We start from the raw sequence: 27,437 nt of genomic DNA, 5'->3' as shown, positions 1-27,437 counted from the left end.
CTAGGAGGTACGACTAGCTAATGGTGTATCTTGACAGTGCAGTAAACAGGCTAGAGGACTAGGAGGTATGACCAGCTAATGATGTATCTCGACAGTGCAGTAAACAGGCTATATGGCTAGGAGGTATGAGCAGCTAATGGTGTATCTCGACAGTGCAGTAAACTGGCTTGCCTAGACCTGACTATATTTACATAGAAACTGAATCCTATGAAAAGATATATTTAATTACCTCCATAACAAGTTGCTTTGCTACACCAGGTGGGAAGCCCATCCTTCCTTCTTTGTCTTGTATTATGCGGAAGAAATCAGTCCTGTGGACAAAAATTATTCACAAAACTTTATATCTTCACAAAGATTATATACACTCAATGTCTGCAGAATGTGTTCTTATCTAATAACCTCAATGACAAGTCCTCCAAATCAAATCAACTATGAAATACACTTTCATGCAAGATAGCAATGTACCTTGATAGATTCATTACTCAAGCAAAGCAAAGCATTGCAGAGGACAGATATAACGGTAACATATTTTTTTCCTTTATACTGCAGCAATTGAACATTGAACTTAAAGTGTGCCTCATAACCAGCACAGAATCTTAAACAAACTATAACATCTAATATCAGTTGATCCCTCTCTATATTTGCACCAGCTGTAATAACTGTAGTGCTAGCTTTTTATTTTTAGCCTCTTTTTTCATTTTTAGACGACTTTTTATCGTTCCAGGGTTTGTACTCAAGACTTTTAGCATTCAACCCCAAAACAAAAACACAAAAACCAACAACTTAACATCAACACTAATACTACATTTATTTCAGCTATATGTGTACTAACTAAGCCATGTTTTGATATTAAAAGACTTGTTTATATGACAACAGATATTGTTATAACTTATAAGCCTAACAACAGTTTATTGAAATAAACTAATATCATTAATGGGCATATATAATTGTTGTTGGCGTCGTCGTCGTCGTCGTCGTTACGACCACCACCATCATCATCATCATCATCATCATCATCATCATCATCATCATCATCAGCATCGTCATCCTCCTCCTCCTCCTCCTCCTCATCATCATCATCATTTATGGGCCTAGTCTAGTAAAACGCCCTCACCATTCAAGTTGCGAAAGTTACTCGAGATCGTTACGCTACATCGACGTAAGTAATAGATGCAATGGGTGAAAACATTCCGTGGATCTATTTTACCACTTACCTCCTTAGTAAAAAACTGAACACCACTTCAAGAAATGGTTTTATTTCCCCGACGTGCTGCAGAATTCCAAGCAAGGCACTGTCATACATTTCTACGGAGGCGTCCATTTTGCTGTTTTGGTAGGTCATGAACCCGGAAGATAAAAATAAGACCCTTTAACGTATTAATCAATAGTGTTTCTAAATAAAACAATTTCAGCTTCCAAACTAAAATTTTGTGGTAATTTAACCTTCAGTTTACCATCAAATGGAGTGATTTATATTGCTGAAAGTTTCAGTCACTTATTCACTTATCTTAGACACTTCTTCAGGCTCTAAATTGCAATTATAAAGTTGCCGATAATGAATTTGTATAAAGTTAAAGGGTCTGAACTGACTGTTTCTCAAGGTGAATGAAATCGTATCGTAGGCTAGATCGGGCAGAAATGACGGAAATGGACCAGCCAAACTATTAATTTACCTGCTACGACAGCGATCGATTATCTAAACACAGTTTTTTGGTAAGTATGAAGTAAGTTTGACCGGTGATCGCCTAGTCCAAATGTCTAATTGAAACCAGTCTGTAATGTATTCTGTCTAGTGTTATGAAGCAAAGTGAACAGAAGGTACACTTTCGACCCTGACAATTGTTATGCATATGTCGTCTGGATAGTTCCCGGGGATTCAATTAGCTAAAATATTTTTATAGAGAAAAATACGCCCAAGTTTGACAATTTGAAAACAATCATTCTTTGTTACTGTGAAACTGGGTGAAATGTATTACTAATACTATTACTATTATCACTTTTCCGATTGTACACCCAAAAAGTTGTGACGATTTGTCACATGACATGACTGACCGTGTCATGACTTTAAAAAGGGGAAATAGTACAGGAAATATGAAAATGACGTAATATACCAAAAAAGTGACGTCACAGCTGATATGGTAGTAATGCATGTCCAGAATGGAAAAAAGTTGAATTTGTCACAAAAACAAGAATTCAAAATAACTTACACAGTAACAGTATAACAGTATAAGTTACTAACTTTTTCAGTCAAGTTTCATTTGTCTCACCATCCACAATGTTAACTGTCATGAATCCGTTCACTAATTTGCCATTGTGTGCATCAAAGTACTCTAACTGATTGAAATACTTAAACTGGTGAATGATAATCTGAAATAACAAGCAACAAAAGTGTAATCAATGTATTTGTAATGATATCACGGCCATTTTAGAGTGAATGATTTACATGCCTAATTATCTCCTGCTAGTTCAAACTACACAAGCACTAGTTTCTTTTGTAGAAGTCAATTGAAAGACTTCATCACATCACATTGGTAGATGCAAATTTATGTTTTAAGCCATTGTATGACTCCTAAAGGGATTTTGTGACTCCTGTAGAGAGGGTGGAAAATACTAATCCCTCCTAAAGTAAGGAGTCAGTACTACTAAACAATAGAGACAAAGGCTATTGTTTGTGATGATGTGGACATACATGTACATGATTCATACTACAGGTAGTTTGACAGCCACTCAAATGGCCAGTGTACTAGTAAATGGCAACAAATTATACACCCCATAATTGTGCGAAATGGTAAGAAAATTATGTTTTTTGTACTGTACTATTAAGCATGGCCGTATTATTAATACATAAGGTATGTGAGCATATTGTGAATGTGAGTATGTATAGAGCTTCATAGAGTTGGATTTTTTAGTGTCATTCCTAGCATGGGAAAGGTATTTTGATTAGTATCAAGGGACCTGTAGTGTTTTTTATCAATGTAGGACCTATGGTACTTGTGATTGTGTCGTTATTATCAGTATAATTTCTAAGAAAATGGTATGTGGATTGTGAATGTAGACTATCGGTGTCAGAATTTAAATACCGATAATGCCACAATAAAACTCTACTGTTTATTTTCTTGTGATGGCAAGATTTCTAGTAAATGTAACCTTTGACCTCTTATCGTGTGGCCCAACACTGACAGCATAAGGTCTATGATTACAGCATAGATCTTGGAGGTACCTCTCCAAGATCTATAGTTACAGCATGGAGGTACAAAATGTACATCTGCAATTTAGTGACTTTAGACTGAGGTTTTACTGGACAATAAGAGTGATTTGTTGAACCCACAAACACCTACCAATACAATGAAGTATCTAATGAACAATTATCAGACAAGGCAGTCTGAAATACAATGTAACTGTAAGGTTACAATAACCGCTAATCAAGCCGTGTCTCTTGCAGACTTTCAAACTCAAATACTCCTCTTATTTCCCTAATTTGTACATTGTAACATTGATCACAGTCCCCCTGTCTATGGTATTGGTAGAGGGAGTAGGCTTACAAAATGTAGATGTGTGTGTGTGTGTGTGTGTGTGTGTGTGTGTGTGTGTGTGTGTGTGTGTGTGTGTGTGTGTGTGTGTGTGTGTGTGTGTCAATCATATGCTGGGGTTTTAGTACAGTGCCTGTCTATCTATCTGTACACTACATGTACTTGAGGGTTATACTTCCATGTGTCAACCTATCTGTCAACCAACCTGTCACTTCTGTCTCAACATTTTCTAGGTAAAAACAGTCATCAAATGAAAACTCAGCTGACTGTCTTTTGAACTAAACTAGTGACTTATCTATCAATTATTTAAAGCCTTGCGTGCACATGGGAGAATTTATCAATATTGAATCTGATATATTACCTATCTGAATGGGTCTCTGTAGTACTGAGGTAGTGATTAAAATATCAGAGAATTCTGGAAAGCAGCAGCAGTGTGTAATTACTGAATAGAGATAGTCAGGTATTAGAAGTACAAACTTTGTACTTCTAATACCTGACTACAGAGACCCATTCAAATTGAAACAGAGATTTAGTTTAATTTACTATTATGAAAGGAAAGAAAAGCTTTAATGAAATTAAAGAATTACTGAGTAATTGGTCATATATTATGTAATGTATTACTCATTCAGTGTACATACATTCTCTTAGTTTTTTCTGCACTAGCGATTTTAGTATGTGCTTAGAATTCACAGTTAGGGGTTTTATGTAGAATTCACAGTTTCATAATAGATAGTGGAAGGGAGATCTCAACAGTTGTATAGTTTCAGTATATTTCAGCTCAATTTTATCATGTAATGTGTGGGGGTGGGGTGGGGTGGGGTGGGGTTGTAGGAATTAGGTGGAATGTTCACTAAAAGCCTATTGATTTTAACAAAAATGTAAGCAATATTTGCTATTTCAACTATTTGCCTAATTGAGGGTCTATAGTTTACCCAAAGACCATAAATGTTCATACCTTTTATCATAAAAAAAAGAGTTGGCCACATACATACATATGGTCAATTTCCTTGTACATGTAGAGTAGGAATCAAACAAAAAGTTTGTAATTTAAAAGTCAGAGAATTACTGACATATGTCTCGTTTTGATGACAAGAATTTGTGGAATGTCACCTTGGCTGCCCTGAGACCATAGATTAGTGTAGGGTGCACATGTGGAGTACCACAGTAGAGAGTGCTAAAGATAACAAACTATGAAGGTCAAGGATAAAATTACAAATGTACTTGGAAAATAAACCTAGACTTCCTAGTTAGCAGTTGAGGTATTATATATAGTTGTCAGGGCAATTTATTTTTAGAATATTTTAACTGTTATTAAATGTTTGTATCACTATATTGTATTGATCACACATTTACAGACAAGGAAAACCTTGACAAGTTTTATTATATGTATTTCATAGAAAATTTTTATTTGAACTTGTAATTCAGGAATCTGTCAATATTTATTTTGATTTATTGTAATTCTGAATATTTCATACATTATGGATGCTAATTATGAAACATTAAGTATAGATAACATATTTTGTATAGATCAAAACAATTAATTCATACTCTATGACATACACAATCTCATTCCAACATTTTATTTCAAAATTTTTGTCTGCAGTAAATATTTATACATGATTTATTAAAGTATTTATGAAACTAATGATGTGATTATAATTGGATTATCCTCAATAAATCTAATCTCAAAATATGACTGATCAGTGATCTTCAGTAATCCTTATTATCTGGTGTCTGTATTATAAAGGTTGCAATTATAATGTTTTCAAAAATGTGTTGATTCGAATTTACAAGAATTCTTTTCAATAGTAGAGAGTAAATATTTACATTACTGAAAGGTCATGTCACCTTGACCTTTTTGAGATTTACTCAAAACTTTACTTGTGTTAATATTTCCTGTTAACATTAATAACCAAACAGAGTTGTCCTATTCACAACCATAATAAGAAGTCAAAATGGCATCATTTTGCAGAAGAATCAAGCGATTTCTTGCATAAATATTTTTAGCCACCAGGGAGGTTTTTTTTCTCAAAGTCAAATTTTCATTTCCACTGTATTGTAGACCAGGGAATTCAGTCTAATGTCGCTATTGTTGTAGACTTGGGAATTTCTAGTCATCCGATGTCAAAATCTCAGGACTTCTTTGTAGTACCATCACCCAGGACTTGACAGGAGTTCATTATTACATAAAATTTTAATTTATTTGGAGGCAATATGAATTTTCTTTAAATTAATGTCCAATTTTCATTGGTTCCCTGATAATCTCAGTCAGGTTACATGTACTTGTAACGTTATTGTATCTTCTATACACTTCCAGGTTGTAGTAAGTACGATTAGGATACCAACCAGCTGACCTGTAAACTGAGTCGCCATGGCGTTGTCCGGAATGAAGGCCCTACAGGTGTGGTGTCAAAGAACCACTGAAGGCTACAGAGATGTGAAAGTAACTAATATGACAACATCATGGAGGGATGGATTGGCATTTTGTGCTATTATACATAAATATAGACCAGATGTTATGTAAGTATTTGTACAAAATTAAAGAAAAAATTAAGAATATAATGTATATTTTGTTTGATGTATCAAATTATTCGAATTTACAGATGAAAGATTTGATTGTCTTCAGGAAGAAACAATTGTTAATTTTATAAATGCACAAAGCGTATTTTATGAATAAACTGAAGTAGGATATAATTATTCATAATTATATGTAAGTGTATGAAATAAAATCATAATAGCCAGTAGTCCAATACCATGACCTGAACTGTGTTAATGTGTCATGTACACCATGTATGAACTATAATTAATAACATGTACAATATTTAATTTGTTTAAATTTACTTTTGTACATACATCAGTACATGTACACGTACATTTGTAGTGATTGGAAATATAAGTTTTAGCTACCCTTCTCAAAAATATACAAGATATATTTATGAAGGTAAAAGTTAATAATTTACTACACATACAATGTATGTATATTAAATTCATTGAAAGGAGTATTTGAAGAAGAAAAGTTCATCAACAAACTAGTACAGAAATTAAAGTACTCATATATACAAATATAACACATCATGGCATTAATTCTTGAATGTATAGTTGAAAAAAGTTTAGCTATAAAAGTGTTTTTGTAACATGTGTCAGTAAAATTCACATTTTTTACCAGAGAATAATTGTTATCTTGTAAACTGTATGATGTCTGGTAAAAGGGAATCAGACATTTTAGTTTGTCACCTTCACTTTACATTGTAGTTAGTAGAAAGGTTAAATCATGTCAGTGAACAGCTGTTTCTGTTTTGTATTTGATATCGTGACGTGACTCACACATACACACAGTGTGTAGACTTAGTTATCAACCTTTTATCAAGTCAAATGTGTCTGACCTTTCCAGTACAACTAGTTTATCTGGGAATCAAAACAAATGAATTCCCTCAATCTTTAGGCACATGTTGCAAGATTTTGGCTGGAATTGATCAATTGAGTTATATTTGTAAACTGGTGATGATAATAATTACTTTATCAATATGCAGCCATTATATATAAGTACCAATGCTTTCAGTTCAAGTAGTTTCCCACTGAACAAAATTCCTAATTTCCTTCCTTCACACACCATAGATTTTATTTACATCTGGAAATACTGAATAACTCTTATTTGTGATTGTTTGTGAATGAATGTCAACAAATATTGTTAATCATTATTTCAACTTGTTTAAACTTATCTAACTATTACTGTAACAATACCAATCAGTACCAAGTAGTAATCTTCCGAACCTTCATAATTTTTTGTAGATATGAATTATCGAAATATATTTCTGTAGTTATCTGAGTTGATAACGAACATTTAATTAGGACCCTATGAACAACACTTTCCTCATGACTTTTGTACTGACATTGATTTTGAATAATGAGTTCATGAGCAATAATTTATCATTTATATGTTCTTCACCCACAGTGACTTTGATTCCCTCTCCAAGGAGAATGTTTTTGAAAACAATAAATTGGTAAGTGCCTTCTAACTTCTCATTTTATAGCAATCAGGTATTAAATAGTGTCAAATGAAAATTTCTACTCACAGAGTCAAAAAAATTCTTGGGAGTGAATACCAAATTTTTGTTGATGTCAAATTTTCATTTAATACTATGAACCCAGAGTCCATGAACATTGATTCTGACTTGTATTAAATAGCGTGAAATCCATGGTGTAGAACATGATGTCACAAATTCAAGTCTAGTTTCTGTATTTTGTGTGAAGTATCAAAGTCGATATTCTAGTAATATTTATTTACCACCGTTGTCTTCTTTGGATGTGATAAAGGAAAAGATTTATAAACAATCAGTAACTGGCAATTATTATGAATCTTTGTATTTTAGCAAACCGAGTCAAATATAAATACATGTAACTTTGGGAAAGCTAAGAGGCAATGAGTATGAATAAGTTAAACAAGACATACCATTGACTGTAGTCTGGTTTACTTACGAAAGTTCATGACCAGGTTGTTATGTGTCTGTAACTTTAGTTTCAATAGTCATGTTAACTATAGAAGAGGACAATGGGTTTGATAAGTAATCAAGTCTGTTTGTCTTCAGTAAAATTACTTTCTTTACATCCAACTCAACAAAGATATAACCTTCTTCAGGGAATCTAAAACAAACAAAATTACAGAACAGAATGGCATAGAATCCAATCTACTTATGAATTATAAAACTAAATTTCACAAGTGAGTTTCATATACAGATACAGTTGAAATAGTTTATTAACCTTTATCTGATTACAATTAGTCTGGATGCCAACGTGGTAACAATACCATGCGGAGGTGTAAATCGTAAGGATACTGTATAGGAACTAGACTAGATTCCAATGTTCAAAGCATTTATTTTACAACAACCTTAGTTTCAGTATCATTTGTAGAATGCAGTGAATATTTTTTATGCGTTTATCGCTGTTTCAGTTTTGTTCCAGTGAATGAACAATTATAAATAAAAGTATTTCTTTAAATTATTGTACAGTAAGCTGTAATCAGTGATGACAAACTACAATTTCCTGAAGACCAGAACAAAACTGAATTCTAAGTTTGTGGACTTTCGAAAGTATAATAATATAATAATCATGTTTTTGCTTCAGTTTTGTGTGCATGAAATGATGAATAAAAGCACTGTAAGACATTTCCCTAAAAAAAATATCAGAGTCTTTAATAAATAAATTTAATTTCATTTATTGAAGTAGAACATAATGACATTAATACTGGTTTGATACATGAATCTAAAACATTTCAAATTACTTCTATTTTCTGGAAAGTTTTTGAATCAATAAATAAATAAACAAAATTGAAATATTTTTGTGGTATGTACATGTAAGTAGTTATTAATTGATAAAGTAGCAGAAAGCATGGCAAACTATATATATATATATATATATATATATATATATATATATATATATATATATATATATATATATATATATATATATATATATATATATATATATATATATATATATATATATATATATATATATATATATAACAAATGGTTTCTATGGTAACGATACCGTATTGGAACTAGACTAAAGGTAACAGACATAGCAAAGGTATCTGATTACATATTTTGTCAGGGTGTGCCACCGTAGTACAATGTACAGCTACATTTTATAATCCTGTGTTCAGACAGTCTAAACTATGTGGCTACACCTGGTTACTTCATTTTCACAGGAAATGTGGATAGGAATCATTGTCCTATCCAATGACATGTTTAATCTTCATTTAGTTACTGGCATAACTTTAATCAGCCATCAAAAAGATAAATAGTAAATTTTTCAATTCTGGGAATTTTTTTAGTCAAAGGTGTTACCTTTAGGTTTCTATTCTGACAGCAAAGAGTTCTGTCATTCAGTCTGATAAAAAGCATACATTTATACTTGCATAGTGCTCTAGATTACCATCAAAAATTGATTGAAGTGACCAATAAAAACATGGACTTTGTTCTGCAAATATTTTAGTTTCATGTTTACTTTTTGTAAACAGTTTCTTTAGTGAAAAGGAAATTCTTCTGGAAATACAAACAACATTAAATTTATCACACCTATGCAGGCTACATGTAGAACTGAACTAATGACTTTGTGATTTCATTGATAGTAACACAAGATTGGTATATTTGAATTGAATAAAAATGAAATTGTCAAATGGAATTTTAAGATAAGTTTTTCAGGCACTTTAAATTTATGAGCTTCAACAATTACTTTCACCACATCAGCTATATTGTGTGATAATTAAAGAATTATTGAAAATATGTAAGTCTGAATTGTTAGTGTACATCTCAGTGTACACAGAGTACTTCAGAGTGTATGTACAATAATAGCCCAGAGACTTGGCTATCTGGCTTGAAAATGTCATTCACCTGAACACACAATAACAAGCCAATATGATAGCCTAGTCTCTAGACTACTGTAGCACAATAATCACTAAGTGTATTATGCAGAATGGCAAGAAAGAGGGAGAACACTTTACAAGTTAATGGAAAATTGGTATCCATTTATGTCATAAATGTGATTGTTCATGCAAAACTTTAAACCAGTGACAATGTTTTGAAGTCAAAAATAGTTGTATTTGCCATTCAGATAGGAATCCGTGTCAAAGGTACAAATGTAACATATAATTCATACATGTACATACAGTATAAATTTATAATTAGCCTAAAATCCAGTTGTACATGTATAGGGATTTTGCTATCAATTTCCCATATCATGGCTGGCATTTCACAGTCTAACTCCTATATGGTATCATTACAATTTACACCTCCATTCACTGGTGGTTTCGTTAGAGACCACATTTGCATCCAGACTATAGGCATTTCACTACAACTGTCATATATTCAAACGTAAAATTAGAATACCATTTTCCACAGCTATGTTGAATCTGGTAATCATGTTTACATTGTACAGCTCTTAGTTGGTTTTGATCACATGGTGATGCTATTGATATCATCTCATGATTGGAGGAATTAAAAACCCCAAAAAAGAATTGGTGCCTGCATTCTGGTATATGTAGTGTAGTGATATCCTTCATCGAGTCTTGGGGTTAGAGATCACGTTGGCATCCAGACGAGCTTTCTGGCCATAGGATTATATTGTTAGCAAAATGCCAGGCGTTGTAGGGATAAAGAAAGAGCAAAATTCCCACACAACTGGACTCAAGGCTAAACAGTGATAATGGTCATGAAAATGACATACCAGTATATGTACATGTGGTTTGATGTTATTTTACAGTTGACCAAAAAATTAATTTCCAAGACCAACATGGAAATTATTGAATACATTGTATAAACATTTACATGAAGTGTGAAGATACAGTACTTCCATTTGTCGTAAATAAACTCAAGTATTGAAAACCAGGAACTAATTCACAAGAAATAAAAGTGAACTGACCTTGTTTTCTCCCCATGTCATTCCCTGTTAATGTTTACAGGCTTTTGAGACAGCTGAAAAAGAACTTGGCATTACGGCCCTACTTGATGCCGAAGATATGGTTGCCATGGCAGTGCCAGATAAACTGAGTATAATGACCTATGTATCACAATATTACAACTATTTCCAGCGTAACATACCAGGTTAGTGTGTAGGAGTTCTAGTAGGTGCTTGTAATGTGTGTTCTCATGTGTAACAATAGGCAGATCAAGTACTGCGTACTACATGTGTACACCATTCAACCTGAGCAGAAATCCTGAAGGCGTGCACTGATGTTGTTGTTTCCAAAATGATGTGCTTTCCATGTAAGTCTTATCATTTTTGTAGAATCAAGGATTTGTTTATACATTGTAAATGCGTTAGCATGATTAGTATGTGTACTGTGTTAGACCTTTCAGTTTACTGTTGATTCGTTATTGTTGTGTGTTTGTTATACAGGTGTTCATGTAGTGTATAGGCGTAGCTGAGAAAGGGCAAAACGTGCACGCTGTACAGTAGCTGTGCTTGTACGTAATGATGGTTAACATTTGTATGTGTATGTGATGACTAACAATAAAGTAACTAGTTACTGTGAAATTTTGTTATATTTTATTTCACACCAATGAAATTGTTTTGGAATAAGGTATGACATGACACATTGATTACTAATATCTGACAAGTTAGTAAATGTGTCACCTAGTTGAAGAAACACTTCAAACTACTGTATGTATACTAGTATTAAAACTTCTAAATCATGAGAACTTGTTATTCAATATCTTAAAGTTTTATTAGTCATAAACTATGCATTGTTGTGTGGGCTACAGAACTTTTGTATAAACTAATTTTGAGGTTGAGTTGTAAAGGTATGAATGAAAGCCTATATCAACTGGTACATGTAATTTATGGTATGCCAACTGTTTGTGCCATAAACTATGACCCAATTGTGATCTAGTCTAACAAACTCTGACTCATTTAGACGAATAGAGTAAATGTAACTTGGTGAAGTTCTTATCACATAGTGTCATATTGAATCATTCTATAGTACCACTTACCATGTACATTTTGTACTTTGGTGTCAACATCTACAATTGATTGCATAAATACATTTTGTACTTTGGTGTCAACATCTAAAACTGAAAATCTACCTCATAAACATACATTCCAATCCATTATCAAGTACATAACTCTATCAGACATTTTATTACACTTGAGACTGGTGTGATTTGCATATCTGTTTTGAACTAGTTCTAGTGTTTAAACATAGACCCTACACATACAAAATGTAGGGTCTATGGTTTAAATGGTCTTAGATTGACACTACTGTTTGTATGATTTGCTTTGCTTTGCTTTGCTTTGCTTTGCTTTGCTTCTGTGTCTTGAACTACTTAGTATATATATTATGTGGAATCCCTGCTTTACCTGCTGTGTATCACCCCCCCCCCCAAAAAAAAAAAAAAAAAAAAAAAACTTTTTCAAAAACTGCTGTTAATTATGTAAAGCATAAAATCCTTGCTAGTATCTTAGTACTAACTACACGATCCGAGCCAAGAATCCCGGCGATTAGGAATTTTGAATTTTGATTTCCCAAAATAATGAATTCAAAATCCCCATCTGCATGGATTCCTGGCTAACTTGATCCATTCCCAAACTTAGTGTAGAATATAGGGAGCACAGAATCCATGCTAACCATTCGGCATTTCATTTCCTGAAATAACTTCAAAACAGGACAATCCTTGCTACATGTGCTAAGCACTAGATACTTTATTGCCTAAAATTACCACAAAACGAGACGGCATGGATTCCAAGCCATTGTATTACATGTAGTAAAGGCTTTGTTCAGTGTATAATAAGACAGTGTAGTCTATTACAAAGTAAGTGATTGTAACTTGTTGGAATGTGTATGGACATCAATCAAAGTTAAACTAAAGCATTTAAAAGTCCAAGTAGTAGAAAGCATTATATTATCCAATGTAGGGCTATTATGAGATAAAAACTGATTACATTTTGACATTTATACTAAACAAGCCACTTTCCTTAGAGATATCAGACACTAGCTGTAAAGTGTCACTTTTGTGTACACATACAGTACTGCATAGTATTGTATTTTTTATAGGGTTTACTTGTCAGTGAACACAAACAGTACTTTTTGCTATGTACAATGTATTAAAGGTTAGAGAACCCTGGTAACAGAAAGAGGGAAAGAGATAAAACTGTCCTAGTCTCCATACAATCTGCCATTTAAACCTTGTTTTTAAACTCCTATAAAGTTACTGGCGGACCTCTATAGCTTTTACCTACATACCACCCTTAGCAAAAACTCTAATGAAAATCAGTTGTAATTCTAGAAAAAAATCCATTTTCAGTAAAATTCCATTGTCAGTGGAAACAAGGTATTGAGAAATAGCAAAATGAAAATCAGTTGTATTTCTAGAAGAAACAAAATCCATTTTCAGTGAAATTCCATTGTTAATGGAAACAAGGTATAAGTAGTTAGAAAAGCCTAAACGCAGATGCGGTATTTTTCCCAAAATTTAGCATGCACTGTTGAATTCTTCTACTGTGCTTCCTAAGATTGGGAATGTTACAGATGTTGTTTGTCTATGTGGATATCTCTCTGTGTCTCTGTTTCTGTCTCTGTCTCTGTCGCTGTCGCTGTCCCCTGTTCATTGGCTTTCAAATCTTTCAAAAGGAGCTCCATTGATAGCAGACACAAGGTATTAGCAAAATAGTTAGAAAAACTCAACGGCAGCAAATACAGTATCTTGTTCCCAAATTCAACACAGGTGCTACCAAAGATCAGGATGTTACAGATCATGTGTGTCTACATTGTGTATGTGGATGATGTCTCTGTCACTGTTCCCTGTTCATTTCTATGTTTGTCTACTGTCCGTCTCAGGATGTGTACATACATGTATATTTGATCCATGGAAAGACAAATCCACATCCATTCCTGGTTATGAAGGGATTCCTGTAATATCCTTAGTATAATTCTTCTCTTCCAGAAACAAATTCCCCAGAAAATAATGATTAATAACAGACCCAATTTTCTTTCAAGAACAATTTTATTGAATTGAGGTAATGTTTTGTTTATAATTTGATCATACTGTTGGTTTGGGTATTATGCATCTGGGCAGCTAATTCATTGTATTGAAAAAATAACAAAATTTGACATCACTGATGTGTATACCGTGTCCATGCCATGGAAGTAAGTTCAACTTCAAGTCTAGGAACTACCTGTAAAATTAAGTGTTCGTTACACTACTTGTCAAACCACAGTCCATTCTTCAGAAATCCTTGAACATTCGAAAATAATTCTTGGAAATTACAGGAAAAATGGGATTTATCAATTTAGTGATCAGACATAAAATGATGAAAATATCCTTACAAGTCAAATTGTCATGTTTTGAAACAGCACCAAATGGTTTGGTAGTACAACTGATTCATCATATGTTATATAAAATAACTTAAAAGAGTCTGATGACTCAATTGAAATTTGTGTAAATTTTATAAGTGGAAACAATTTTTAAGCCAAGTTAATTTCTTTATTGTTCATTAAAGTTGACTTTGTAGCACAACTAAATACCCGGGAATTCATATTACAGTATATACATTTACCCAAAAATTGTTGCTGTATGACCCAAAACTTCTGTAAATTTAAGTGAAAACAAGTATTGAAGCCCAGTGAATTTGTTTATTGTTCATTGGACTAGACATTAGATTTTTGCCAAAACCTTTGCAGCTTTGTCCATATTTCATAGGTCACTATGGAAAATCTAAACTTAATTCCATGGGACTTGACATGTTTGCAACTTGTGCTATTGGAACCCTAATTTGTCATCAAGGGTACATGTAGACTGACTGAAAGATGCCCCACTGTGTACACTCCTCATCACTTAGTACCAAACAGTTCTGCCAGTAACACCACACTCGGCAAAATTTAGGACTGCATTCTGTACATTATTAAAAAAAAATGTTATCCATAGTTCTACTCTCTGTATTACTTTCATGGCTTGGACAGGTTCACACATCAAACTCTTGATGAACATACACTAACTCTTGTCTTCCCCTTTAGCAAGCAAATACAACTCTGGCTCGTAATTGAGTTTACTCTGAGTGTGCTATCTATAAAAATGTGTAAGCTTATAAAGGGTTCATTTCAGCACTGTGTTCACTGATTCACCAATTTCTGTATATTCATATCTCAGTGCTTACGCAGTATATATGTATTTACTCTTTGGGTTTGTTATAGGTGGAACTAAACCAGTCAAAGGCTACAAGAGAACTTCCACATCCCCAGAAGTCCAACACAAGAAAATAATACATGTAGAGAAAGATAAAGAACAAGATAAAGGACGTGGCAAGGTATGTCATTTCTACTTCATCAGATGTGTAGGTGTATGTACATCAGACAAATCTCTTCTCTTTTCTGTACCTTTCACTCATGGAGAGTATGGTGAATGGACTCCTGTACATAAATATGAAGATGTATATGAATGTGTGTGTGTGTGGGGGGGGGGGGGATGTCTCTCTGTGTGTAGGCATGTGTTTTTTATTTATTTATCTATTGATAGTTCTCCAAACTATGTACATGTATAACATCACATCTTCTAATACACAATCTATAAAAGTAAGTAGTGACATGTGTAGGGCTAACAGTCTTTACAAAGGATGGAGCTGTGGGCAAAAAATTGTTTTCCACAATGACCGTACAAAATGATACCATCTCTATTACATGTATATGATGTAAATCATGAGAAGAAAATGAATTTGTTTATGCCAGTCTCATCTTATTAAATTGAATTAGAAGACTATCTACATGATCTAAAGACTTAGCTGTAATCTCTTCATTTTAGATCGTACTTGATCTATCTTGATTATCTTGCTAGACTGAGAATTAGTGAGTCTTTCTTTATGCCAATCACTTTGATCATACTGAACTAGCAGGTCTTTCTTTTTACTTTAATACTTAAGGTTGATAGCAAATCATCTTCACTAGAATTATTAAAACAAAGTCATCGAGGAAGTTCTTTTGGTGATAAATGTGCAGCGTGTGGAAAGAAAGTATATCTACTTGAAAGACATGTTGCCAGTGGCAAACTTTACCACAGAGCCTGTTTTAGATGTAAAGACTGCAAAGCTACTCTACGACCAGGAAGTTATAAAATAACAGATGGCAACCAATTTGAATGTACTTTACACAAGAAAGATTGCCACAAGAAACCTACACCTGGGCCGAAATTTCTGGGGAAAGACAAAAAGTCGTCAATAGAACGTGACAATGACAAAAAAAAGGAGGAAAAAAAGACATCAGGGAGTGAAATAGGATATATATCTAATGTTAATGCCAAGAAGAAGTTATTTGAAAATGGATCAGCTGTATCTGTTAGTAAAACTGATGACAGAAGTAAGAAAAGTGTTCTTACTGTCAGTTCACCCACAAAGGGAGATAGGAAGGATATAAGTCAGCCTATACCACCTGTCAATGATGCAGCAATGCGGAGTGGACTTCTACAGTCACTAGCTGCTGTCAGGAAAAGAGAAGTTGTTAAGATTGAAAACAAGGAAACAAAAGTTACATGTAGTGAACCTTTGAAGGAGGATGAGACACTGTTGAAGACGTGTGATGTAACAGATACGAAAAATACAAGACAAAATAAAATTGATGTCGATGAAAGTAAAAAGGAATTGAAGGAAATAAATGTAGATGAATCAGGTCAGGGAGATGATAAAAAAGTTGGATCAGCTGTAGTGTGTGATACACAGCTATCTGGCAAAGATAAGGATGGCACTGGTGATGACGTGGCAATGAAGACAGAAGATGACGATCCTTTGCAGATCCTTGAAGACATGGAAGTGACGGAAAAGGATGTAGAAAAAGATGCAGAAGATGAGGATTTGAAAACAGATGGAGATGATGAATATGTAAGTGCTGAAGATAATAATCCATTTGCTGAGTCAAGTGATGACAACAATCCATTTACTGAGTGTGCGGAGTCAGCTGATGACAAAAATCCATTCGCTGAGTCAGATGATGACAGTCCTACAGGTAAAGTTGAAGGAGTGGCGGCAGAAGAGTCAGCTGAGAAAATAATTCCACCTGGGGATAAAGTTAGTCCCGATGATGTTTTGGAAATTGAAAACAAAACAGATATAAAAGTTGTAATTGATACTGAAAGTGACATTAACAATGCACAGATAAATGTAGATGTGGGAGTCACAGACAATAACCAAGATGTGAAAAATATTGAGGAGAAAGATTCTGAAAAACAGGAGGATGTAGAAAATGCTGAAGTCGTAGCAACTTCAAAAGACAGTGAAACTAACAAAGACACTGTCTCAGTTAAAAGTAACGAAGAAGAAAATGTAAATCAGACAGATGATGTGAGGAGAGAAAATCTGTCTGATGGTGTGAAAGGAGAAAAACTGGAGGAAAATCAAAAAGAAGAAGAAGCAGATGATGAGAGTTATAACCCATTCTTTGGTGGTGATGATGAAGAAGAAGGAGAGGAGGAGGCGAAAGATGTGCAAAAAGGAGAAGTTGCAGCAAATGAGGAGTTAGAAGACTACAATCCATTTTCAAGTCATTACGATGAGAAGAGCGATGATGATGAGGAAATAGATCCTTCTAAAAACCCATTTACTGGTTCCCCTATAGACAGTGAGGAAACTCTGGTGAATCCTTTCACAGGCTCACCTGTACAGAAGAGAAAATTTAACTATCCTGACAATGCCAGTTCCAAGTACAATACAGCACATCCTACACAGAGAACCCCATCAGGAGTGAAGAGTAGAGCAGATGTGCTGAGAGAATTGCAGGGTTCAATGGCAAGGCAGCAGAAAAAAGTACCTCCACCTCGGCCACCCCCACCTAAATCACACACCTTACAGACTGGTAGTGCACTTGATTCAAAACCTGCTACACCATCTCCAGGATCGATTAGAAAACCTGCTCCAACTCCACCAGGCAAAGATCAGGCGCCGAGTCCTTCCAGACCAGCCCGGAAATCACGCCGAGCACCACCACCACCTCCTCCAGGGGGAAGTCCAGTAGTTGTTGTCAAGGCAACAAATGTACAAAGCAGTGGTGCAGAACAACCACAAGCACCACCACGGTCACCCAAACTTAAAAGAAATGATGTATCTCAGAAACTTGATGAGGTTACAAGACCAGCATCACCAGGAGAACCACCTGCAAAGCCAAAAAGACAACCTGAACTGTCTGAGAGACCATCAAGAAATCTGTCACCTGGCAGCAAGGGAGGAAGAACATCATCACCAAGTCCTTCAGTTGCAAGGATTGTCAAAAGGAGAGCTCCTCCACCACCAGCACAGAGAAGAAAGGTTAGTATATAAATAATAAAAAATAATAAAAATATGGATCATTCATATATAACTGAATGAAATATTGCCCAGTTTTCAAATTTCATGCAAAAGACAGAATAGCCAATAATGTGCAGTTAGAGTTCAGTAGGAGTACCTTACGACATTACAAGGTTTAAGTGCCTCACTGTTGATGGGAATAAGCATAGATCTATGTTTTTATGTAGGAAACTGAAAGCATCAATTTGGCACATCTCATTATAGATAATAAGATGACTTAGAAAGATTCCACAGTTGGGAGATCTCCCTTCAGTGTTTGAAGTAAAGATAAGACAGGCAATACATACGTGTAAATGTACATCACATCCATGTGAGGGTAGTTATTATGTATCACCTGCCTTTCCAACACAACATTATAGTATTGTACATTGTGTGATTGGCTGACTGTACATTCATACTGTAAACTTTATCTCAATCACGCCATCTGATTTCTGTGTAGTGTACTTCTTATCTTCTGAACATTACACCATTTCACTTTTGTTTGTCTTGTTCTTTCTGATATAGCCCTCGGTAATATCAAATACTGCCAACCTTTGTTTGTTGTCTGCATTGTAATAATGAAAAGTGATATGAATTGTTCATAGGTGAATAAAAGCATGACAGCTGAGGACATCAAACAGGAACTGACTGAATTGGACAAATTACAGACAGAACTGGAAGAGAAAGGTGTCATCATGGAAAAGCAACTCCGAGAAGGAATGGAAGGTAATATTCAAATTCCTTGCTTGCTAGCTATAGTGTCTGTCTGTCTGTTTGTCTGTCTGTCTGCGTGCATGCATGAGTGTGTGTGCGTGTGTGTGAGTTACTACAGTCCCCATACCTCACAGTGTACAAAACACAATTGCACAGACTGGTATTAGGATAAAAGCAAGCTTACAAGCTACTATGTTAACAGTGCGATATATCTTAATACATCTCTGAGAAAATGTGTTCACATCCACTTTAATTGGAAGTTACAACTGACACACCCTATTGCCATGACCACATAACAAAAAGTTTAATATTTGGTTTCCATGCTATTGTTGTAAAACTACATTGATTGTTTCCATAGCAACTAACTACTGGTGATAAGAGATGCAAAGCTAATGACAACCCACAATCTTTCTGATCTTCTAGGAGATGTCTCACAAGAAGCAGAAGAAGAAATGCTAAAACACTGGTTTGAATTGATAAATAATAAGAATGGACTTGTTCGCAGAGAAAATGAACTTATTTACTTGTAAGTATCATTGAAGGTTTCAATCATTGTCTGTCATAGGTGTAATTTTACAAGTGGGAAAGAGTTTGCAACAGTAAAATATAGTGGGATATACCAGAAGACATGGTCCTTATGATGGTTTTTTTTTCATTTACTGAATATTTCATTCAGTTTTCTATCCATTAAAATGCATGAAACCAACTTGTAATTTTCTAGAACCCTCTTGCTAAAATGAAAAGTATACTCCAAACTATTTTAATATTATGTCAAATGCAAAACAGCCATCCTATCATAGATGCCTCTTTCTGGTTTCCAACTTGCAACCAGTGTTTTTGGTTTCTGAGCCAGTTTGCAGAAAAATTCTAGGGAGAACATTATAAGATATGACATGTCTTTCGACCTGTGGGTTCTTTCTGATAGGCATGGCACTTCACGTTGTATCTCACAGGATGGGGAGAACATGGCCATTGACTTTATCTTGATACAGAATGGACTCACAAGGAGTTCCAAACCATCAATATAAGAAAAGGGTTAATAACATAATGACGATTTCACTCTCAAAAGCTGTATCTGAAATTTTAGATTATTCAGGAAGTAACTGTATAATGTTTGTAGATTTGACCTTTGACCTATACATCAATCTGTGCCCAGATCCCAACAGCAATCACTGGAAGAGGAACATGCTGATGTTGAGTTTGAACTGCGATGCCTAATGCAGAAATCACCAACTATGAAAACAGATGAAGACAAAACAAGAGAAGAAGAACTCATAGAGAGATTGATGGAGATTGTAGGCCAAAGGAATAGGATTGTAGAATCCATGGAACAAGACAGACTTCGGTGAGTGTTAGTTCAATTGAAATTACTAGTCAGTGGGTTGATAATGTACATTTGTCCAGATATATATCACAGCTCCAATGTGAATGTTTGGTAATGGTAATTCATCACATGTGAGCAGGCATGACTTCCAGATCTGAAGGCACAAACACCCATGTTTTGGGTATGATATTTCTGTTAGATGCCAGATGAATGTTTTCACGATGATAGAATCTTAAGTAAAGTCTATATGTTTTTCATTTGGTTATTGATTGCCAAATATAAGATTATCTTGCAAAAAGAACAGTTGTGGTGAGGTACTACTTCACTTTCTGTATAGCCAGTGGGTAATATAAGCTTCTTTCACAAGCTAAAGTTGTGGATGTTCCTATCTGAAACATTGGTAAGACTGCATGTGTATATTAAGAGAGACAAGTAATAATGAAGTTCTTATGTGTTGTGTGTATCATAATCTTTTAACTAAAATCATTCTATGCTTTAACTTGCAGAGAATATGAAGAAGACAAGACTCTAGAAGCCATGATGATACAGAAAGGTATGTACCTTGTCCGTCTGTATGTCTATCTGTATCATGTATGTCTGATGTCAATTGATTCAACTCACCTTTGTGCTAAGTTTCATTAACAGTCTTCAGAACTCACATACTTTCTTCTTTGATTCCATATATCTGATCGTGTATTGTCGATGTTCACCACAGTCACAAAATTGCACTTGTCATGATCGGAGAGCGGTGATATTCTATGTATTCATGCATGCATTCTGTGACACTACATTGTGTATACTTATGTGCTGACTGTATTCTTTCTGTCACTGTTTTTTCTTTATTTGTTTTGTTTCTGTACTTTCTACGTATCAGAAGAAGATATTGTGACTCATTTTAAGACTAAACAAGAAGGTAGGTTGTCATGTGAATGGCGGTTCTATTAGCATGCATGCATACATACATACATACTTTTGTGTTTGTGATCATTTGATACTGAATGAAGCCATTTGATTGGTGCATACATACATGTAGATTTTATGTTTGTTGTCATGTGATAGTGAATACTACCAACTGATTGGTGCAAGCAGACATGCATATATTACTCTGATCTATTGCATGATAAGATGGGTAAATCTTTGGTACTTTGGACTACTTTAACAAATTACATAACACTACAGTATTTCTATGTACATTGTAGCCTGATGTCAGAAACATATCCATGATAAATGTGATTCCAGGCTGCAATGTCATACTTAACCTGTACATATAGAGTTGTATTGCTAGAAAAGTACTGAATGAAAAAAGTCTAATACTATCTTGTGGTAGTTAACATGCTAACTGTGAACTATTCTCCTTTTTATGTGTACTTCTAATATCTTTCCTGTGTAATACTTGACATGCTAGTATAGAAATACCAGTAGAATAATAGAAATATGCCTGTACTCCAATAGTTCTTGCTTTAACTGTTCTTTCTTCCCTGACTGTATTTTAAATCTTTTTTTACTAATCTTTGATAAATCTGTGTCCTCTAACTCATAATATGTCCCTGGAGATATGAGAATCCATGAAATTAAAATACAAAGTAATAGTCATACTAACGTACATTGTAGTAATAATTTGATATAATTCTGCAATATTTTTCTTCGCTCAACCAAGGAAAATATGAGTGACCTAAGGGGCCTTGTCACTACAAGTCATTAGAGTCATGGTGACAAACCCTTAGGTCATGAGTATTTTGTGTCTGAATGAAGACAAATATTGGGAAATAATATAATTAATGAAAAATCGGGAAAAAATAATGGTGACTTGGAACATATTTGACTCATACAACAGAACCAGTGACGTAGACACAGGTTGTTGTGACATAGAATGACCAGGTATATAATCCATATTTTATGTTCAAACTTCAATGACAATATCTTGGCTAGTGTATGGTATAAAGTAGTAACGGTAATACTGTTGAGTTGAAAGTATAGTGCTAGAATTATTTTGTTCATATATTTACATCTATGGTCACTTAGTAATGTTCAAATTGAAATTGGAAAGTGTCCCTGATATTAGTTATATGTACGTTTTATAAAGCCAATCTGGTGGAGTTAATTTAGACCATAGACAGTGACTTCATTGACATTGACAGTTTGCTAATCAAAACTATACACCCAGAAGTGTTCAAAGTCAACATGAAAACATACCTATTTGTACAGTTCATTTTGTTTGTTTGTTTGTTTGTTTGTTTGTTTGTTTGTTTGGGTGATTCCCATGAAGGCATAGCTCATCGTAAAAAGTAGATAGATACCAATAGATACAAACGGTTCAATTTTGTAAGTTTTCACAATTTTTTTGTAGTTTTCTTGTGTGTGATTTTAATAGAATCAGGTCAAGGTACGAGTGTTTGAGTTTTCATTGTTTGCCTTTTTGATTGCCTGTATACTTTATGGTTTTGCTGTGACCCATTGGTGATTTACACCCTGTGTGTGTGTCACTGTTAGTTTTACTGCTTCACAGGTTAGTCTGGTTCTCTGCCCTATTCTAACCACTGGCTGTGCTATGGATACAAACAAGGTCAGGTACACTATATGTATCTATCCATGGCTGTTATTGGCCAATATTGTCAAGCATTCTGATTGGTCAATGATCTATTAGTGTTGTTTTGATTAGTTTTTGATGCCATGACATGGTCAAACTCAGTGACTTATACTTTCTAGTTTGGCATACTCAAACAATGACAAAAAATTAATGTGACTATTTACTTGTCTTCAACTGTGTTGTGACAGTGGTTGTCATGGGTGTCTGCACAATGGCATCTGTTATCATATATTGGTCTGTTGACTCAGTTGTCAGATGATATATATATATATGCAGAATGTTGATGAAAATTAGAACCCAATATCTGTCTCTAAATTTCCATAAGTAAGCACAGCCAGGGTAAGAACAAGGAGGAATCATAAACAATAGGCTACCACTTGAGGGCGCTATTTGTGGGCCTTGGAAACCATGTATATAACTAGAGCCTGTCGCATAGATCCATCCTTGTTAAAATGTAGGGAAGTTGAAAAAAGCTATTGGAATGAAATACCAGAATTGATATGGATAGAAAAGTTTAGAATTGTCAGCTTCAGAAATTTATATTATAAATTACTTCTGAGTGGAAATTCTCTGTGAAATTAAAGTCTCAAATTAGGTGTTTGCCTTGATACAGTCAGTATACTGTAGTGCTCAGTATATGTCTATATCTTTCATTCCCAGTCAGTAATATTATACATGTACTTACAAAATATTAACCAAATAGTCACTTCTGTCTTTCTTTGGTAAGGGGCAAACTGCTTGTACATGTGTCATACACATCCATCAAAGACACTTGGTACCAACTTTTGCCACCAGTGCTAACTTTTAGAACTTTTTTTTTTTGACAGGATGGATTGAAGGTGAAGACCAGGAAGTACAGAAGAAGGAGAAAAAGAAGGATAAGAAGGGTAAGGAAAAGAAGGAAAAACACAAAGAGAAAGACAAAAAGAAGGACAAAGAAAAAAAGAAAGACAAGGGAAAGAAGGAAGTGAAGAAGGAAGTGGAGAAGGAGGAGAATGCTGAAGAAGAAAGTCCAAAGAAAACCAAACATGGTGTTTTTTATCTGTAAGGACAGACGTCTGAGAAGTCACTCTGTGGACTCTAATATATTAAATACGGTGTAATATGTTTTAAAGGGTCATCATCTGATTTCAGTCTATTTCGTACTTATTTCAGTTTCAGATGAAAAGCCATTTACATGATCGCATTCACTGAAGTAGTTGTAATCACTTTAAGCCACTGGAAGAAGTCTAATCATTCAGTTTCACATGGACGTTTCAATAAAAAAAATTACATGATTGCACACCATTGTATCATGTACAATGTATGCAGTAATGTGTTTAACAAGCCCACAAATCTACTGGTGATTCAGCACACTTCTATTCAACAGAGCAGTGCAAGGAACATTTAACATACTATTAAAGTATCCAAGAAAAGCCTCTACAGTTGCAAAGTGTTTTAACTTTCAGTTGGCTCTTGACTTGAGTGTACAGTACATTGTATTCAAGGCATTGATACAAAAAATCTTCATAAGTTTGACATTAAGGTAGTTTAGTGTTATATATTGGTTTTGATTACAGTTATGGTTTTTGTCAAGGCAGCCAAAATCACTAATTTACAAAGACTCTCATGTTTGTTGATTTTTTTTTGTTCTTGTGTTAGTATGTTAGAAATTGATTGCAAATCATTTAATGTGTCGATCCATTTAATCGGGTCAGTAGTTTAATGTCATACGAAGACAAACATTTGTAACTTATGGCACCACACTGCACAGATTTTGTAGTTGTCTTAAAAAGACTGAGTCTTTATGAGTGGAATGTTAGTCAGTTTTAGTATAATATGTTTTTTATTTTCCAAACAAAGGAATATTCTAGAATGACTTGAGTCGATGGTGTATCAGACAAGAGGCCTGTGCCCAAGGTATCCTGTCACCAGAGGGCGCTGTATTAGTTTCAAACCAGGAGTTTCCAATATTTTCAGGGCTGTTGTTGTGATAGTTTGTAGTCCAGGAATTTTAAAAAATACTTTTCATTGATTGATGTGTTAAAATTTAAGATTTAAAATTAATAATTCTGAAAAACTTTTAGTCACAGGTTACTATGGCAACCAAGATATTCACCATACTATTTATTGTTGTTGAGTGAGAGATAGGCAGCAGGCATTCATATTATAGTATCCAGTAGGCTACAAAATAAACCATATAGATGTATCCAAGTGTCATAAAACTGATATTTTATTCTCATTCAGACTCCAAATTTTGGAAGAAAAAAAATAGTGATTACTCTAATGAGAAATATTTGCATAATCATAATGGGGTGTTGTTTTCAAAGGCTAATGTCACATTAGGATTAGAATTTGGGAAATTAGTTTTCTGGTAGAGCTGTAGGAAAAAATAGCCATGAATTATTAAATCCCTAAGGCTCCACTGTAATAATCCAAGGCCATGGGGATTCAAACATTAGGGTTTAAAAAAGGAAATAAACAAGGTAACTGGTACTGTTCTTTCTTGTATTAATAATGTTGCTTTAAAGCGCTTTGAGCACGGTGTGGGAAAGCGCTATATAAGAACCCAACATTATTATTATTATAACATATTGTGTGTGTAAGATATAAGTGACATTTCTGATACTGTTTGTGTCTTTTGCAATTGTATAGCTGTATCAAAAATTAATATTTACATGTAGCGATATTTAGTATATATATATCTTGCCATGCTAGTAGTGTTTTACCCCAAAAATAAGACCAGTTTTTGCCAAAAATTGCTAACTTTTTAATGGTCTTAGGTGCAGTTACGTACTGTAATATTTTACACAATGTTGAGGCTGCCAAATTTCATTGCCAATTTTTTTTTTTTTTTTTTTTTGTTACTTTGCATTCAATTTCAACAGATTTAGATATATATGAAAAGATGACGATTCAAATATAGAGTTATAGTGTAGTTTGAAACGTAACGGGGCAGCTTGTACTTTGTTAGGTCTGTGATATGTCTTGTAGTTCAGTCTAAGAGGTTTCAGAAGTGAGGTGAGACACACTAGCTTTTTGCTGAACAATATGAGATACAGTTTTACAGATCTAGCATTTGAAATCTGGAAAGCTAATTAAGTAGCCAAAAGACCCAAGATAAATAGTTTCACACCTTCTACAAGAATTTAGCAAATAAATAAAGATTAATTTCTGTTTACTGACGAATGAGTTTATTTGTTTTTCAATATAAAAAATACATGCAATGGGGTTTGAAACTGAAATTGTGTGTGGGTTACCTCGTTATGGTATGTGTCTACCCTATTTTCTTTATGGTGCTATTTTGTCAATGTTTTAATCTTTTTTCAGTATTTTATGGACGTTACCAATGCCAAGCAATACTCTTTGTTTTATATTAAATGTATCAAATGTTTTTCACTTTTCAGTCGTGAAGCAATTCACAAGGTTCTAAACTTCTGTTTTCTTCATTAGTTGGTGAACATATAGTATATACTAGCCTGTTTACCGCACTGTTGAGATACATCATCAGCTGGTAGTACCTCCTAGCCCCCCGGAGAATACAAGGGCTAGGAGGTACAACCTGCTAATGATGTATTTTGACAGTGCAGTAAACAGGCTATAGGGCTAGGAGGTACAACCAGCTAATGATGTATCTTGACAGTGCAGTAAACAGGCTATAGGGCTAGGAGGTACAACCACCTGACGATGGATCTAGACAGTGCAGTAAACAGGCTAAGTATATATATATATGTATTACATGCACTATATGCATGTTCCTCGTAGTGTGCTGCAGTTTTCTGTCAGAAATACAAATAAAGTTCCAAAGTCAAGCTTGACTTCAATTCACTATGTAATCAAGACAAACAATGCACATTATGAAATAGAAAACATATTCTCTTATTCATCAATCATTAGTACTAATATATGTAGGTTACTGTCAGGTAATATTGTAGAATTTATTCCATGACATTTATGATAGTTTTCTGTGGTATGGATTAATTACCATATATAGTTGGTGCACTTTTATCAGATTTATCCCAGCTCTTGGTCAGGTGACAAAATTGTTCAATCCAGGATGAATATTTGTGATTGCTTAAATACACTTAGCATACAGGAATTCTATTTGACTGGCTAAACTATATATAAACCTGTAGCTGCTGAGAGATCCAGGCATTGCTTCTCCTTATAAAATAGTAGCTAGTGGTTATATAAGCAGACCAACAGACTACTGTAATCCACGACAGACATTAGACTCTCTCACAGTCCTGGGAGATTTGCATTATTAAATTTAAAGCTAAACTAGTTGTTTTGTAGGTACCGATTTCATCTACATAACCGTACTCGAATATCCTTGTACTGTGGGCCCTCATTGACCACATAGAGATAACCATTTGTTGTCATGTGACTGCGATGCTCTGTGTTTTCGCGAAGCCCGAATTTAATAATGCAAAGCTCCAAGGACTGTGATTGACATAAAAGAAATACAACTTGGAAATATATGTATGATGAGTTTCAAAATGAC

General features: G+C 34.3%; 2 protein-coding genes across 4 annotated transcripts in view; one reads left to right on the top strand and one right to left on the bottom strand.

Moving 5' to 3' along the window:
* LOC144435136 (nudC domain-containing protein 3-like) overlaps positions 1–1,830 on the bottom strand; it is a 7,591-nt gene extending 5,761 nt beyond the window's left edge. The window contains exons 1-3 of one of the 2 annotated variants that reach the window (XM_078123700.1): positions 1,674–1,830; positions 1,215–1,325; positions 230–311 (exon numbers count right to left, since the gene is read on the bottom strand). In XM_078123700.1, the coding sequence (XP_077979826.1) occupies positions 230–311; positions 1,215–1,321 (189 nt within the window). In that variant the 5' untranslated portion in view covers positions 1,322–1,325; positions 1,674–1,830. Of the gene's footprint in view, positions 1–229; positions 312–1,214; positions 1,343–1,673 lie in introns of those variants that run through there. The other variant, XM_078123699.1, reaches the window with a different exon arrangement.
* Positions 1,585–27,437, top strand: LOC144435135 (uncharacterized). Of its 2 annotated transcripts, XM_078123696.1 has the most exons (12): positions 1,585–1,713; positions 5,848–6,050; positions 7,483–7,531; positions 10,993–11,134; positions 15,220–15,332; positions 15,942–18,311; positions 18,935–19,055; positions 19,467–19,569; positions 20,200–20,388; positions 20,874–20,920; positions 21,242–21,280; positions 23,782–27,437. In XM_078123696.1, the coding sequence occupies exons 2-12, from the start codon at positions 5,902–5,904 to the stop codon at positions 24,000–24,002; spliced, it is 3,543 nt and encodes a 1,180-aa protein (XP_077979822.1). In that variant the 5' UTR covers positions 1,585–1,713; positions 5,848–5,901; the 3' UTR covers positions 24,003–27,437. The 2 variants fall into 2 exon arrangements, with proteins under 2 accessions (XP_077979822.1, XP_077979824.1); XM_078123698.1 differs by lacking the exon at positions 21,242–21,280.

The sequence above is a fragment of the Glandiceps talaboti genome, chromosome 5 (assembly GCF_964340395.1).
Source record: "Glandiceps talaboti chromosome 5, keGlaTala1.1, whole genome shotgun sequence".
NCBI lineage: Eukaryota > Metazoa > Hemichordata > Enteropneusta > Spengelidae > Glandiceps > Glandiceps talaboti.
The sequence above is the reverse complement of the archived record's forward strand: the minus strand, read 5'-3'. Positions and strand labels throughout refer to the sequence as shown.